The 16,472-nt window shown below is 37.2% G+C and overlaps 1 protein-coding gene across 1 annotated transcript in view; it reads left to right on the top strand.

Annotated features, from left to right (window-relative positions):
- syt9b (synaptotagmin IXb) overlaps positions 1-14,206 on the top strand; it is a 35,686-nt gene extending 21,480 nt beyond the window's left edge. The window contains exons 5-8 of the mRNA XM_008411700.2: positions 6,336-6,456; positions 6,850-7,021; positions 7,147-7,276; positions 13,313-14,206. Coding sequence (XP_008409922.1) covers positions 6,336-6,456; positions 6,850-7,021; positions 7,147-7,276; positions 13,313-13,396 — 507 coding nt within the window. The 3' untranslated portion in view covers positions 13,397-14,206. The remainder of the gene's footprint in view (positions 1-6,335; positions 6,457-6,849; positions 7,022-7,146; positions 7,277-13,312) is intronic.
- Positions 14,207-16,472: the final 2,266 nt, after the last annotated feature.

The raw sequence follows: 16,472 nt of genomic DNA, 5'->3' as shown, positions 1-16,472 counted from the left end.
ATATCGGCTGGGACCCTGGTTAGTCCACTCTTCGATATGTGTGCATACATGCATGTTAATTGTGACTTCTGACAGAAAAATCTTCTAACCATTCAGGATTATTTTCTGTGGACAGAGTTTGAGATTAGAACCGTATAGGAAAATAACAGGCATCATCTTTCAGAAGAAGACGGTGCCTTTAAGGTTTTTTTTTTTTGTCTCAGAGCAGGCTCAGTACAACATGCCCCACTGTGCCTGAACCTGCTGATTAGTGTTGTGGGTGAAAATTGGTGAGCATCATGTGTGAGTTTTAATAAACTGCAACCTCAAGCTTGTAATAGCAACTCGTTGTGKATTCATGTTAAGGATGTAGCGCCTCACTATTAATCCATATGCTGTTAATTAGTGGAACATTAATTAAAACCTCTTCAGGAAGCCACACGTCTGCCGCCTAGAAAAGAATCCTCTTCCTTTAACTTATCCCTTCATAACACTTTGACTTGATCTCTGGAGCGATAACTACACGTCTCGTGTTTATTGTTACGTTTTATTTTAAAAAGAACATTTTACACAGTGAGACATCCATAGCATAAACAATTATCTTCCTTAAATTACTGAATTTTCTCTTAACCTTGAAATTTGTGCTTTTTGAGGATTATGAATGCACTGCTACATCAATAAAAATCATCCTTGGCATGGATGGTTTCTGCAAGTTCCAGGAGACGTTTTCTGGGCTGCATCAACAAGTTCACTTCCCATTATGTGTGTGAGGGTTAGAGAGGTCATTCAGAAGCTATGAGCACGCATAAAACATCTGCGTTGACTTCTGTGCTGTTTGTTAGTTTTGTAACAATATATCAAGGTCCCAGGTGGTAGAGTAGCCTTGTAGCAGGACAGGCAGCTTGATTTAGCGATGKGATCTGTGTGCATCTATGTGTCTTGATCATCAGAAAAGAAAGGAAGAGGACAAGGATTTGTCTTACMCAAACTGGGTTATTCTTCAGGTATAGCTTAATTAATTGTAACCTTTTTCGCATTGTGTTTGTAATGCACATTTTTTTCATGCATCTCTGACTGCTCTAAAAACAACTCACCAAGCAGCTGAGATGAAAATACACACATGTAAAAAATAAAAATAAAAAATGGACAGGCCCAGAGCCCTGGCATTTAAAAATCTGTATATGTTGCTCACTGCTCTGGAAAAGCAGCAGCCTGCTTATGTTGTCAAGCAACTTAAGTTTACGACTGATTTATAAGGCCTAGGGATGAACTCCAGTTGCACATGATCACTTGAACAGATGAACTTGGCACCTTCAGGTACCTATAAATTATACCAAAGGATGAACCAGACATTTGGAAGTCCAAAAGTCCATTCCAGATATCACGCTTTATTTATTTTTCAATTTTCTATAATGTCACTAAAGGAAGCAGTGTGTTTAGGGTGATAAATCAGAACATTACACAGACATGAAAATGTCACTTTGGATTTCCTAAATTCCTAGAAGCAACCTTAGTGTGTGTAAACCTGTGACTTTGAAGAAAACTTTCAAAATTCTCCCTCATTATTCTGGAATTTGGCAAATACATAATTTTGGTAATTCTATCTAAAGTGCTTTAGAATAATCCATGAGTGTTTGTGTTTTTTTATGGTGTTTGTTTTTGATAATAGGGTTAGTAAATTGGCTTATCTATGTGAGCACATTCTCTCCATGTTCAGTTCACTTCCTGTTGTCCTTTATGTTTAGCTTCTTACTTATTTTTGTGTTTCTGTGTTCTTCCCTTTATGCATTTTGGTTTATTCTCTTATGTTTGTGCATGTCTTTTCCGATTTTGATTTCTCAATTTTATATCTAGTTCAGGTCCCTGTGTATTTATTATCTGTGTTTATGAGTCTCCTTTCCCTCAGTCTCCCTTTTTGCTCTTCTTTGCTCCAACAGCTGTTCCAAATTCTCCAAATTAGACTCCTGGTTCCCTTGTCATTGATCACGTCTCCTATGTACTTAAACTCCCTGGTCTCAATTGTTAACTTTGCTTCCTTTCGTTATGCCGCTCTGCTCTCTAGTTCTGTTCTCCTTGTGTCCTCTCTGTTAGTTTGTTTGTTCAATTCTGCTATTAAATTCTGTGCCTCTTTTCCTCCTTCCTGCATTTTGGTCCTGCATTAACAACGCAAACTCAGCTTAAACAGAAAAAGGTGCATCTGTGTCAGAATGTGAKGAAATAACGTTTCCCATGTAACCTGTGTATAAATATCTAGTCTCGCCTTTATATAAGGYATACTGCTTTTACATGATAAGATTTAACAAGATCAAGTGTCTTCTCTTTAAAGGAGTATTCCATCTTACTGGGAGATGATTTAACCCCTACTTGAACTGGTGGGAAGCATTGTTGTAGTTGTTGGCATTAAAATAAGACAAGGAAATAATATTCAGTTTTTGAATTAACCTAATGTCTTACTGACAAAAATATGTAATCAGATGTTATACCTCATGACAGCTGTTCACTTCATTCACATACCTCAGCCTTTTTAAGATGCATCATTTATGCACCCACATTTAGCCAAAGCTTGAAGTTCTTCTTTCTCCTTACAAGACAAGAGGGAAGACACAGATATATTTCATCTTTATATTGTGAAGAGACAGTGAAATGACGATAATTAACTGCTAAATTACAAGTAAATCTGCTATGCTTTGTCTACCATGCTAAGTGGTCAGAAATGTCTGTTTTTGATAATAAGCTAAGATCTATTAAGTGTTTTTTTTTGTTTTGTTTTTTTCAAAGTATTGTGAGTATACATGGACAGAACTAAAGCAAATATGCAAACTGAACTACAGAAGCCAAAAAAAAAATACGTTTCACATTGTAACCCTTTGAAGATAACCTTACTATTACCTACTTTGAAGCTTGTGTACACTTCTAAATAATTAAAAAGTTTGCATGAAAGAGAAGCTTTCTACATAATACATAGAACTGTGGCCAGTAAACGTGTTTTAAGATAAAATAACTATTCAGTTCTTTTAAACTGCAAAAAACTGGCAGTTTGGACAAAATGACAATCTCACTATCCTTCACAGGCAGTTATAAAGGATCGTTTCGCTTAGCCTGATTCTGCCATGGTGTATTTATTACTGCTAAAGTGCAGTCAAGGCAGTGATTTATTTACTTCCAGTGTGCTCACTCAGGCAGATAGAGCTACTGTACTGTCGACAAGTTCAGAGAGAACAAGATCTTTAGTTTAAACCCATCTAAAGTTTTAACAACTGACCTTAGTCACCGCTGTACTCAATATCTTTTACCATTTACCTTTGATTTTAGCATATTAAAGGATTTCACTGCGTTTCCAAAACATGTAGGATTGTCTTTCTTTGGTTGACCCAACTAAAAAAACAGGAGATCACGTGGCTTCTGCATCTTTAACTTTCTGTGGTCTCCCTCCACTCCCATTAAGTTGCTTTGGAACATTTTTGATAACACTTTGCTGGTTGTTCCAGTAAACAAGCAATTCCCTTGTTGTGCAGCAGCAGGTTTATTTTGTCCCTTTTATCTCCAGGCATCTAGCTCTGTGCAACAAGAGCKGAAATTGTTCCATGTTACATGACTGGCAAAAGTAAGAATCCTGTCTGAACTTTTCTCACAMAGGTGTTGGACGGCAAAACCGGAATYAAACTCATGTACTGTATAAGAAATACTATAACATAAGTTACCTTGAAAAACATGAGCATTTTAGTCTGACCTGCATACAAATACATTTGTGAACAATGATCGGATGGTATTAATGAGACCACACGCAGACCGAAAGTGGAGCTGGTCTAAGTCTGCAAGATGCTTGTATAAAAAACCTGGCAGCTCCTGAGGGAAGTGAGGTGCTTGTCTTATATTGGAGAAGATGGACTGCTCACACTCTYGCTTGTTTATTGGGGTGCTTTAGAGATACAGGCTAATTTCATTGGAAGAGCGTGAGTGACCATAATCCTAACCGCAGGCTTGATTTGAGTGCTCATAATAGTAGTGACCGACACTCTATATCCTGTAAGCCTAACTCTACAGTCTTTGTGTGTAAGAGAATGATGGAAGAAGGAGATCACATCATCGCTGGAGCGCTTTAAGGGCTTATTTATCCTGCATCTCTTTCCTTGCCTGCATGTATCAGGTTGCAGATTCTTGTGCCTCTGCCAGGATTTATGTGCGCTACACCTCTGAGACATCATAAGCCAGCCATACGTGATTACCAGCCAATGCTCAAAGCAACAGCGATGACAAGGTGTCAGATGTAGATTCTTCCTCGGCAACACTTGTAATGAATTGACTCATCAGTCAGTGTCAGAGATCCCGGCTGATGATTGTTTGCGTGAACACATGGAAGTGTGAACATATTCTATGTGTCCCCAGGCGTGCAGATGCTGTCAACCATGATGAATTAACTCATTTTTATCCATTTGATTTTCAACAGTATTGAGAAGAAGACCCAGAGCAGCAGGTTTCTAATGTGCATGTGTGAGAGTGTTTGTGTCTCTTAAATAACACCAATTAATCTTAATAAGCATATGAAGGAGTACCGTATTTCTACACTCATTCACTACAAGTGTCATTCCTCTTCAAACTGGTTCAAGGCTTAGGCAAAAAAATTGTTCCTAAAAATGTTATGAATTCATTTTTTTCTCTGTTGAAAAAGTCTTCAGTCTATGGGATTCCAATGAAAAGTACAGTGTGACTCATACTGCCCCATCATGGGGAAACAATGTTAATGTGACCTATAGTAAAGTTCAACAGATACTAGGCCTGGCTAAAGCARTGCTGGGCTAGAGCCTTTCTAGAAGTAGTTGTAGCTTAAGTTTTAAGCGACAGTCTTTCCATTTATTTTCAGTGGATGTCTTCAGCTTATGTTTGAAATTTTAAGACAGGCAGGATGAACGGAAGGACACATGAAAACAACTWCATTGTTGGGCTGTCTAGCAGTGGAATGTGGGAATGCAGGAAGGGCGTCTAGATCAATGATTTTTCTTTAAAATATGTAACAAAATTCCACCTTCACACGAGTCCATTGTGACTATTTTAATATAATTAAGAACTGCATTGTTATGAGCATGTGCAGTCTTACTATGGCACCAMCCAAGACCAAGAATAGCTGCCTAAGCAATAACTCTGATCACAATAATGAAGATCAATAATGACCACAGCAATTTCATTACAGAAATGTTGAGCATGACCAAACAGGTGGAGAACATTTTCCATCACACAGAATGGACTGATTTCAATCCATCCAGGGAACTTTACAAGATCCAACAAAGATAATCCTGGCTGATTTTCAATGCCTTATTCCAATATGTAGAAGGTTTCAAGGTGTTTATTCAGGTTCTAAGATGACATAAATACAATCGCCAAAATTAATCATAACCACTGTGCTGTATTTTACTGGATAGTTGAATGACAATTGTCACTGTGATAAAGATAGTTGGGAATGTTACATTATGCTATTCAGAAGTTGTCTGTGCTAATATTCTTACTATTAACAGGTTTATTCAGCAGGGACTCATATGGCATTGCATAAATATGATGAAAGCATTTCTTCAATGTAAATATTAAAGGTAGTAACAAAACCTTGGGTTTTTTTTTTCTTTCAGAAAATGTCTTCACAAGCAGCTCTTTTGGAGCCCAATATGTTTATGAAAATGTAAAACTAGAGCTTGTCAGCACTTGTGCCTCATGAATGCACAGCTCACCTTCACACCGTCACACGTTATTTTCAGAAGTGCTAATTGGGAAAAGGGAGCCTGGCGTGAGTGMGAATGTAAATTCGTTCTGAATGTATGAAAACAGGAGAAGGTAAAATGTGAGGTAGGAGTCAACAAGTTTGAGCACAGGCTCAATTAGAGTTACAACAGCTGCAGTGCAGCATAAAATGACGAAAGGATAATTTAACTATAGAAAAATAAGAGGAGCCATGTGAGATGAGGCAGATGTCATTATGAAAGGTCTTCGATATTTTCAGTTTGAGGTGTGTTGGGTGTGATCCATGCCTGAGGTGAAGACACGCTTCATCGCTTCATCATGTTTGGAATTTGCTGTACTTTAAATCCACCTGAACGTCAAATTAATTTAATCACCAAACATTCATTCCCACATTCCCATCCCGATCTATCAATCAATAATAAGATACAGGTCTGGGCAATTTTTCATGTTATGTATTCTATGCACCTTATTTCTATCTGTCAGAGTTTGTATATTATAGCATGAAGGTTTCAAGTACTATATGTGTCTGCAGTAACTTTCTAAAGTGATTTCAGTTTTTATATAGACATGTGGTTTCTGTAAGAGAGGAGACRCATGCTAGTAAAATATTCTCCTATGTTTYGTTGTAGGATAATGTGGATCTTGGAGAGCTGATGTTCTCGCTGTGCTATCTCCCCACGGCTGGCAGACTTACCATCACCATAATCAAAGCCAGAAACCTAAAAGCCATGGACATCACTGGAGCCTCAGGTGAGAGTTGAACAGTTCAGTGTTTCCTTTCAGAGAGGATTTAAAGTATTTAAAAATGTATAAGAAAGGAAAACTAATTCTCTCATTTCCTTTGGCTCTGCTTGGCTCATGAGCGGAGATAAGGAAGACCATGTTATGTTCTGCGGTTGTGCCAAGACAGTTTCCACTATTTGTATAAATGCATATTAAGCTACATATGGTGCTTGAGCCATTAAATAGACAATTATGAGTGTTTGGAGATTTCAGCTTTTTATGGGTGAATACCAGGGGTTTATATTAGCAGTAGCCTAATAGTCAGTAGGCTTTTTAATATAAAAGATGCCAATTCTTGCACTGTAAAATCCCCTCAAATAATAGAGTGTAGCTTTATTTTGTTATGTAATCTCTTTCTAGATCCATACGTGAAAGTGTCCTTGATGTGCGAGGGAAGGAGGCTAAAGAAAAGAAAGACTTCAACCAAGCGTAACACACTGAACCCAGTGTACAATGAAGCCATTGTGTTTGACGTTCCTCCCGAGAATATTGACCAAATCAGCCTGCTCATTGCAGTCATGGATTATGATAGGTCTGTACATTTAGAGCTCCCTTTCACTAAAGGCGCATTCACTAAAGGCGCATTCACTAAAAAGAAAAAACCCAGAAAAACTAATTGTGTGTGTGTGTTTTTTTTTTTATAATACTATCCCACAGGGTTGGACACAATGAAGTAATCGGAGTATGCAGGGTTGGTAGCGAAGCCGAAAGCTTGGGTCGAGACCATTGGAATGAGATGCTAACGTACCCCAGAAAACCCATCGCACACTGGCACCCTCTCATTGAGGTAGGGCCTTCTGAGACTTTGCGGCCAAGCATATCTCTAAATGTTCTAAATTGATGTTAATGTAACAAAATTATCATGAACTTAAGACTCCTACTTTTCTGCGCTTCTAAGGCAATAATAAAATGACAGGATTTTTTCAAATAAAAAATTACTTAAATGTTTTGTTGCAATAGCATGCTAATCAGTAGTAAACACAAGGATAGTTGGTATTTTATCATTATAAAAGTAAGAGATTATGCTTTTACTGTAAAAAGAAAGTTAATAAAGGCTTAAAAAATGTTTTTTCTGTACCCCGATGTAGACCTATTTCCTGTCCATACAATGTTATCAATGCTCAATTCATTTACTTATCACAGATTGCTTGCTTAATGTTATTTGCCAATAACACAACTAAAAAATACAGTAGCTGCTAACAATGGGTAGCACATTTAGACATACACAATTTGTAAACTTGGAGGGGTTTGAAAATCCCATCCAGGCTTAATAAGACTGAAACGTTTTGAATTGCTTTCTTCTAAGTAGTGTTGGTTATCTACATTTTCAGTATTTTTCTCTTTCTCAAAAAAAAAGAAAGAATGCTGAATTGATCGTACCCCCCTATCATCTGAAACGTCTTGCAGAGAACATAATTTTGCTCTTGTTCCCTGTCATCTGCCTCTTGCTTTTCAAGACATTTTCTTATCCACTACATGTTGCTTGACGTCACTAAATCCTCAGTGAGTAATTAAAACTTTACGGTGTCAGATCTAGCTGTGCACAAGGTAGATATTCTCCCTCACACATTCCTGCCATGGGACACTTTTTACACTCCACACTTATTTTGAAACTTCCTTTTATTTTGTTTTAGTCATGACTTTAGCTTGTGAGAACACATTTTATAACCTCACTGTTTTTAGCAGACCCACTGGTCATCAAATCTCACTGGTTTTTCATTGGCAATCATGTAGGAGGACATTTGTAATCGTTAGTTTATTAAGGAACACTAATTTTAGGCTTTAATCAATGAACGTTAGTGGAGCAACTCGATTAAAATTTTTAATTGAGGCGTTTGCTGTGTCTGTAATTAATTAATCACAATTATTCACATTTGAGTAGAAAACTATATATAGTCAAGATAGACAGCAACTTAATTCAAAATCCCTTGTCAGACCTCTATCAGATTGTTTTTTTAATGCACAAATTAACCAAAAGATCGCTTGTGCGTCAGATATATAGGCACACCAGAAACTCTGGCTGGAACCTTTGTATTCAAATGTGTAGATACGATTAATTGCACTAAAATATGTAACGTGTTAAAATCTATGTAATTTATTAATCATAATCAACACGTTTAATCCTGGCCCTACCAGACTTACTTTCTAACAGTTAGCAGTTAAAATGTTATGCTAAAGAGGACTTTTTCTTGATTAATTCAGTCTCTTATGAAAATTCATTTTTATCGCAGATTGATACAACCGGATGTCATTGCAAGCGACAATTACATTTCCATGAGTGACCAATTTACCTATAATAGTATAAATTGTAAAATACTGTCTCTGCTGAGTGATAATTCTGAATTAGCACTCAAATGTCATGAAACCAAGACTTAAATAAAGTTAGCACACTTGTCATTGAAATTAGCTTACCATGTACTGGAAGAAGGATCCAGTCCTGAATGCATGGTATGTTTTGTTTTGTTCTTTTATGTAATATATTACATAATATAATGTAATATATTACATTATATTATGTAATATAGGCTACATAATATAATGTAGCCTATATTAGCTACATTAATATAGGCTTCGCGCTATTCATTGACATTGAGCATATGGAGTAAATAACAGATGCACTTCATTACAAAAGTTACTTTGATGGATAACTTCCAGACTTACGCGTCTGTAATCCCACGTTTACTGTGTGTGTTTTCCAACAGAACAAAAACAATTATGTAACAGGAATGCTGCATAACCCTCACATACACTTGACTTGTTTTGCTGTGATTTCCACAACTGATGCTCCGATTTCAGAGACAGAGGGAGCGAGGTGGCTGCATTCACAGAGCTGCTTCTATTCCTGACTTCCCAGCCCACACTCATTAAAAAAACAGGGCATGCTAAAACAGATCCTGCACTGATTCATGTAAATTCATGTTGCGTTGTCAAAGCTTAATATGTTGGTTTTCCGTCAGAACCTCCCAAAATTTATATCTGTCCCAGTGATTGAGATCATCTCCATCAACCAGCATTATTTTTGTTTTATTTCCTCTCACTAAAGAAATTAAAACGTAAGCTCAGATTGACTCAAGMTTCCCTGTTATGTTCCACTTGCCGCGCTTGCTGTAATGCAAAGTGCTTTGTTATTTCGTCAACTTATGGGCTATTTGGTCCTGTCCTCACAAAATCTGTTGATGCAAACCCTCTCCAGACATCATTAGTTTTATATTCGTCCACAGCAGATCTGGCAGCGTTCATTATGAGAAAGGTGAGGGACTCCTGGAACGTTATTCTGCCCCTAACGAACACTCAGATTTTATTTGCAACAATCAMGGCATTTCCCTCAGAAACAAGACCAAATTTAATGAACATAATCTGTTTCCATCATTCCACCTTCTACATGACTGATGTATCTGCTGCAAAATGATGTTAAGCCTCAGTTGTGCCTTAGAAAAAATGCAGGCACTGACAGCTTCATCCAGTTGGAGCATTCATAATTACTGTGTGCACTTACAACATTTAAAATATTTACTTAAGAATCATTTTAACATTCCTATTTCAAATCCTATTTACATAGCAGACAAGTGATGAGTTCAACAATTTGACTCGATCCACCTCCGGTTAAATCTTTTTACAAAAAGAGTTGATTTGTCTGCTTTACATAACATCAGGTAGGCTGTGCAATTGCTTTTTTTACACCCCACTGTCAAACAACATTATCATAATTCTTCTTCCACCAAATTTCCACCCACTTTCCCTAATTAGCACATCAGTGTTTCTGTGAGAGTTGCATCATACAAGATGAGGCTTGAACCTTCACTCAGATTACCCACAGATTTTCAGTGGTAGTGAAGGGATAGTGACCCTAATATTTTCACAAGCTCTGAGTACAGAAAAGCTCTCTTTCTCTCTGACACATTCATATGACTCCTCACAAAAGTATTCACACTATAAGCATGTTCAAATTTTGTCACATTACTGCCACAAGCTTCAATGCATTTTAGTGCCTAATGGTGTGAGAAAGTAGGAGGTAAGAGGGATTAATAGTTACCATGGCAGTATTTATTTTCTGCCTAATTCAGGTGGGGGCTTTTTGCAAATTAGGTGACTTCTCAATAAATTAGTTTGCACTGAATTTTACTTTGGGGTAGTGGAGTAAAGCAGGCTAAACATACGGTTATATACAGTGTACCGCATAAAATCACACACACACACACACACACACACGCACACACACACACACACACACGCACGCACACACACACACACACATGCACACACGCACACACACCTACAAATTCACACTCGCATACACCGATGTTATACATTAACAGAAACTTTGAACTTCTCACTGGGGACATTAATAATTCATCAGTTTGATTTTTTCAGCCACTGCTGTAAACACACACACACACACACACTCGTCCACCAAAAAAACAGCAGAGTCCCCCTGAATAACTCCAACCAGTTCTGATGCCACTGGGTGAAAAGTAAAGAATATACGGGAAGCTGAGAAGCTGTTTCCTTCTCTTTGTCACATGAATGAATGACTGAATCTCAAAAGAGGTTCACTGCAGGGACTGCCTGCTCAAAGAGAGGTAGGTGTGCTCACAAACCAACTTTGAGCTTCAGTCTCTGCCTTTGTGGTCTCAGGGGCTTGACTCAGGTTGGAATCCATCACTGGGTCATCCTGCCTTTTCCTGGGCAGGTTAAATTCAGATCAAAAGTGACCAGATCAACCCCCACATTTTTTATGTGAAATGTGTTATGCCCTATAGGGTCAACAACCAATGATGTTAAAGTAGTCAAGTAATACTGAAGAAAATCTTCTTCTTCTTCTTCTAAAGATAGATCATATATTTAAGAGACACTAAAATAAAACCAGAGCAAACCTTTATCATACTTCTTTTGGAAGTGAAAGAAGCTCTGAATGCTACTTGTTTGCGGTCTCTGTCAGTTGCTGATGAGGATGGGACTGAAAAACTTGTTTTTAGTCTCTGAGAAACTGCTCGTGGCTGGAAATGATATTCATAAAACCAGAGACAGAAACCAGAAGATTAATTTAAATGAGTTAAGACAGTTTCACAGTTGGGTGATAATTCCCTTTACATGAATAAAATAACTATTTTAGCATCTACAAATAAAAACACAATTTATTTAATATGTAAATGGTAGTAATCATTCAAATAGTTGCACAAATCATAAAGATGATGGTGATGTGCAGGCTTCATTAGGCATTGCTTTCCTTGGAAATGGGACTTCTACTCTCTGTGCTCCATTTGTACACAAATATGGAAATATTTTATGCCCACACGTGCATATCTGTAGTGCCAAAAATGTATTTTAKTGTTTAGGGCYACCACTGAGAGCCAAGAGTCTTCAAAACTCTGATGTACCCCCAATTAGTACCTCATTCAGTCAGCTGTACATGCCACAACTGTTCACAATCCAATGATGTACAAAGGTATTGACAGATGTTTTCCCACCATAGAGCCCTTGTTTTAAATCCCGAGTTTGGTTTTTTTATCCAAAATGTACAATAGAATAAAATCTTTATTTTTACAAGCACACTGCACAACCTCTGTTAGCAGAGAGCCTCTCCATRTTTATTAATCTCCAATTAATGTATTTAATAGATGTACCAGGCTCATGCATACAATTATGTCAAATGAACTTAAAGTTCACAAATCAGACCAAAACTAACTTTTTAAATCATAAACTCGCACCAGCAGTTGAGTCTGGGTATCTAATTTTAAAATCTGGATTTTCCCTGTTGGAACCAGACAACCAGACCAAAATAAAATGATTGTAAATCTGGGTCTTGGCTGCACAGATTACCAACAACTATGGTAGCATAGTTGCTGTGCACCAAGAAGGTCTTGAGTTCCTGATCTTTCTGCATGAATTTTGCATGTTCTCCCTGTGCATGTTGTGTGTTCTCTGCATACTCTGCCTTCCKCCCACAGTCCTAAAGCAGGACTGTTCGGTTAATTGTTTTCTCTAAATTGTCCTTTGGAGTGAGTGTGTTTGTGCATGGTTGTTGGTCTTGTGTACCTCTGCGTTGCCCTGTGATGGAAGGATAAGTGGTTATGGTCAATAGGCGGATATGAAATCYTATATCAAGTCTTGGATTCTCAACAACAGACACAGAAGAACTGTAATACTCAATCCCATTTACAAGAGCYGCTGGGAAACAACCAAAACATAAAACATATTTTCACCCTTTGAACCATTTTACAATTTCCCACATTACAACCTTAAAAGTCAGTGTTTAAAGCAGGTAAACTCCTGGGATTTTACCGGCTTTATCCTCTGACTGTAAGCAATATTACTGTTTAGCAGTAATATGTAATATGTAATATGCCCAGTGAGTCCAGTTGAACTTGAWAGAGACTCTGGGAAAGGAGCTAAAGATTAGAATAATGGCAAAGACGTCTTCCACTGCTAAAGACATGGAGTAGACCTCCAAAGATAAATGATCAAAATACCAGCAAAAAACATATAAAAAGCAGAAAACCACCCAAATGAAGCACCTGTTGAATTATTATTTTTTATTTATTTAATTGAGACTCACCTTAGAGGCCAAGCTCTCTTTGGGGCCCCCTACTGGTCCGTTCTGTACCAAACAGACATTTAATTTGCTAATGCGATGGGCCAACTCTACTCATGCAACTGTGTAATTTATCATCATTTATTAAATTAAATTAATAAGGAATCTTCTTTTTATTTTTGTCATACACAAGCAAGTGGTCTGACTGCATATCAATTGTGTCTCTTCAAAACTTTCTGACGCTTCTGTTTCACATCTGTCAAAAAAATGTTTGTCTTTCTTGCGCTATAGTGGGTCGGACAGGGAGCGACGGTGAGTGGAAGCCAAGGAGGATCTACCAACTCTCTGAAGACGCCACCACCACCGTCACCATGATCACATGCACAAGTACAAAAAGATCCAATGTCTCAGGGTGGGAAGCGTTGCAAGAGTTATCAACTGATAATCCTGTTTGGGAGTTAAGACATGTAAGGTGTGACTAACAGTAGCATCGTCAGCTGTAGGCCAGCATTAAAGCTGATTTGTCAATGGGTTGAAATCAGTTTCAATGTGCAAATACCACAAAAAAGGCTTATTCCACTCGTCTACATCCTTTTGTGTCCTCACAAACCAAAAAAGCAACAAAACAAAAAAAAACACTTAACATTCCAACTGAACCACCAGAATGCTCTTATTTGTCATACCAATCTGTTACTGATAGTATTAACAAAATGAAATTATTTGATGAGTCTAGTGTTTTGTTTTTCTTGCTTTTGCCTAAGCTTGTTGATGTTTGTGGACTAAAATGATTTGCTTTTAGGCAAATGTGTTTTGGCTTAAACTGTTAATTTGTGTGAGTGGCCAGTTATAGACAAAGTGTTTGCTTTATAACAAAAGATAAGTTAGAATTTAATAAGAACTTTCTTGTTTAGATAACTCAACTTTTATATTTCTTTATCTGTTGTGGRGAGTTGTCAAAGTTTAACATGCACTGTATGTTGTCAGTACTGGCGGAAATGAAYAAAGGGGATTTTGTACTGCAGGCTTTGGTTTTACCCCAGTGGAAGACCTTCCTGCAGAGCACTTCTTGTTAAGAGGTTTTGCTAAAAGACTGTCAATGGCAGAGACGGATATTGTTTTTGTGCATGTTAAATTGTCATTATTTGTTAACAGGATGTTGTCAAAATAAAGCAAAGAAAATTTTGAGAGTTGTCCTCAGTCGTTCCTCTGGAGCAAATGCCGCACATTGTCTCAGATAAACGAATGTGCTCTTTGATTTTTTGATTTATTTATTGTTTTGTCTGTGTGTGTCATAAATAAGTCTCCTCCTAATACTGGATGAAGAAAACTACCTAGTTTTCTGCCTGATCAGAAGCACATCAAGCAGAAAACTTGATCAGAAGCTSCAATTCAGAAACATCGGTGTTTCTGAATTGTCTGAATTGGAAAAACTCGGTTCAGTCTGACGACATTATGCCACTTTGTAGTTATTTAGACCCACCTCATCATTTTGTCCAAGCCAATCAACTCCAGGTCCTATTTATTCATACGCATCTGACAAATTGTGAGCTATAAAAATGGAATAATAAAATAAGATAATAAGAAGACATAAAATAGAAAACAGAACAGAAATGTGTGTCTTTAAAAGAGAATCAAAAACAGGAGGTGAAAATGCATGTGTGGTATTTCAAAGTTTTAGAGACAAATATAAAAAGCCACAATCTCCTCCCGAGTTTCTACCTAATTTCTGGGACAAGTAAAAATTACTGGTTTGTTGCCATAAAGAGCTACATCATTTCATTTTTAAATGGACTGTGGAGGCAATGGGGAGCAATGTTGTCTAAATGTAAATTTAGCATACAGAAATGTGRACACAGGCTCTCTGGGTGTAGTGTTCAGTAAGCATTCAACTTTTCGATTGCCGTCTCCTGTTTAATTAAAGAATCTTCACCTTGAATATCCATCCACCAATGCCGACAGAAGCAGTGAAGTTGTGGATTGTAAAAATCCTAAAATTAGTTTTAAGGCAGTCCACAGAGTTGAGGTGAACAGCAGAGCAGAATGAAAATGATCTCTGAATTTGACGCTTTAATAGACCCCTCTCAGATTCCACTAAATCATTATATCCAATCTTCACGTATGAGGAAGTAGCAAAATATCTCTTAAGCTTTCTAATGAATGCAACACATTAAAGCAGTAAAGTCTTTTTATGCTGTTTCTTTTAGGTTCATGGAGCTTTGCTGATGTCTTAGTATTATGTCATATTTTTCTCAAAGCTCCACTAATATTGGTTAGCATGTGCCTTTTGGAGTAATGCATACAGATTTGTTATTTTTTTTATCTACCACTACCTTTGGTATGTGCCCAAAAAAAAGCAGCTCCAGATAGTGAACCCCACATCAGAGCTTGACCTGAGGCTACTATAGCATTGACTTTCTGAATATGGCAGCCAGACTCGCTTATCTTTAACATCGGTGTGCTCCAGTTGACACWCTAGAGAGATGATTAACATCATTCTCTTACATCTAAGGCTGTAATGGCTTTTCTGTGATATCATACAAAATGACCCAAATGAATGCTTTTAAATCAAAGTGTTTAATTTTTTTGTTGTGGTTTATTTCAATAAAACATTCTCAGTTCCCAAAAAGGAGTATGACTCATTGTGAGGATTGCTAAAAAAATAACAGATTTCTTCTACAAATAGCTGACTGTCTCAGTGTTTGTTGTTGTTGTTGCTGTTRTTTGTTTGTTGCACAATTTTGTATTCTGCACCTGAAGAAGTAAATGTTGCCACAGACACTTCCTCTGAGCTTTGAAGAGAAACTGATTTGTTTAGTTTGGTAAAACTTAKGCAATTGTGCAAAAAGAGAAATGTTAGCATTAAGATATCTGACTTGATACCAGTCTTTTCAACCATAGCTTAAAACACGCYACCTATTTTGTAATTGACTTGCAGCACTGAAGTTGAATCTAWATGAAAATAAAACAGAATTTATGRCTTTAAAATTAATTGTTCMGAYTTAGAAAACACCTTCAAAAACCTCTGAGATTTTGCCACRAGCTGCTGAATTACTGATCAAAGCCCTCCAGTCTTTTAGTTTTTCTAACAAATGTTCCATAAAAYAAGTTCAAGATATTCCTATTTTATTTGAGATATATTTTAACGTACACTAAAGATGGCACTTACGAGATTTCAAACCAATGTCAAGCAASAAACTCATTCAACTTTACTTTCTAAATCATCAACTTCAGGATCAAATTTTAAATAAACCACTCTATCCTTTAGAGTGTTCTGAAATATCTCACATTTTCTGCTGAAAATAAGACATGGAGCTGTTACGAAGAAATGGAGAAAAAGGGAGACCTGGGTGCATTGATTGGATGAGAGGTCATGCTTCTTTAGCCTGGATCTTTAAACTGGAACTTGAATTTTAAGCAGGTTGGGCTTCCATCACATGTTGCCATGGTGAAA

Source organism: Poecilia reticulata, linkage group LG6 (assembly GCF_000633615.1).
Source record: "Poecilia reticulata strain Guanapo linkage group LG6, Guppy_female_1.0+MT, whole genome shotgun sequence".
NCBI classification, from domain to species: domain Eukaryota; kingdom Metazoa; phylum Chordata; class Actinopteri; order Cyprinodontiformes; family Poeciliidae; genus Poecilia; species Poecilia reticulata.
The sequence above is the reverse complement of the archived record's forward strand: the minus strand, read 5'-3'. Positions and strand labels throughout refer to the sequence as shown.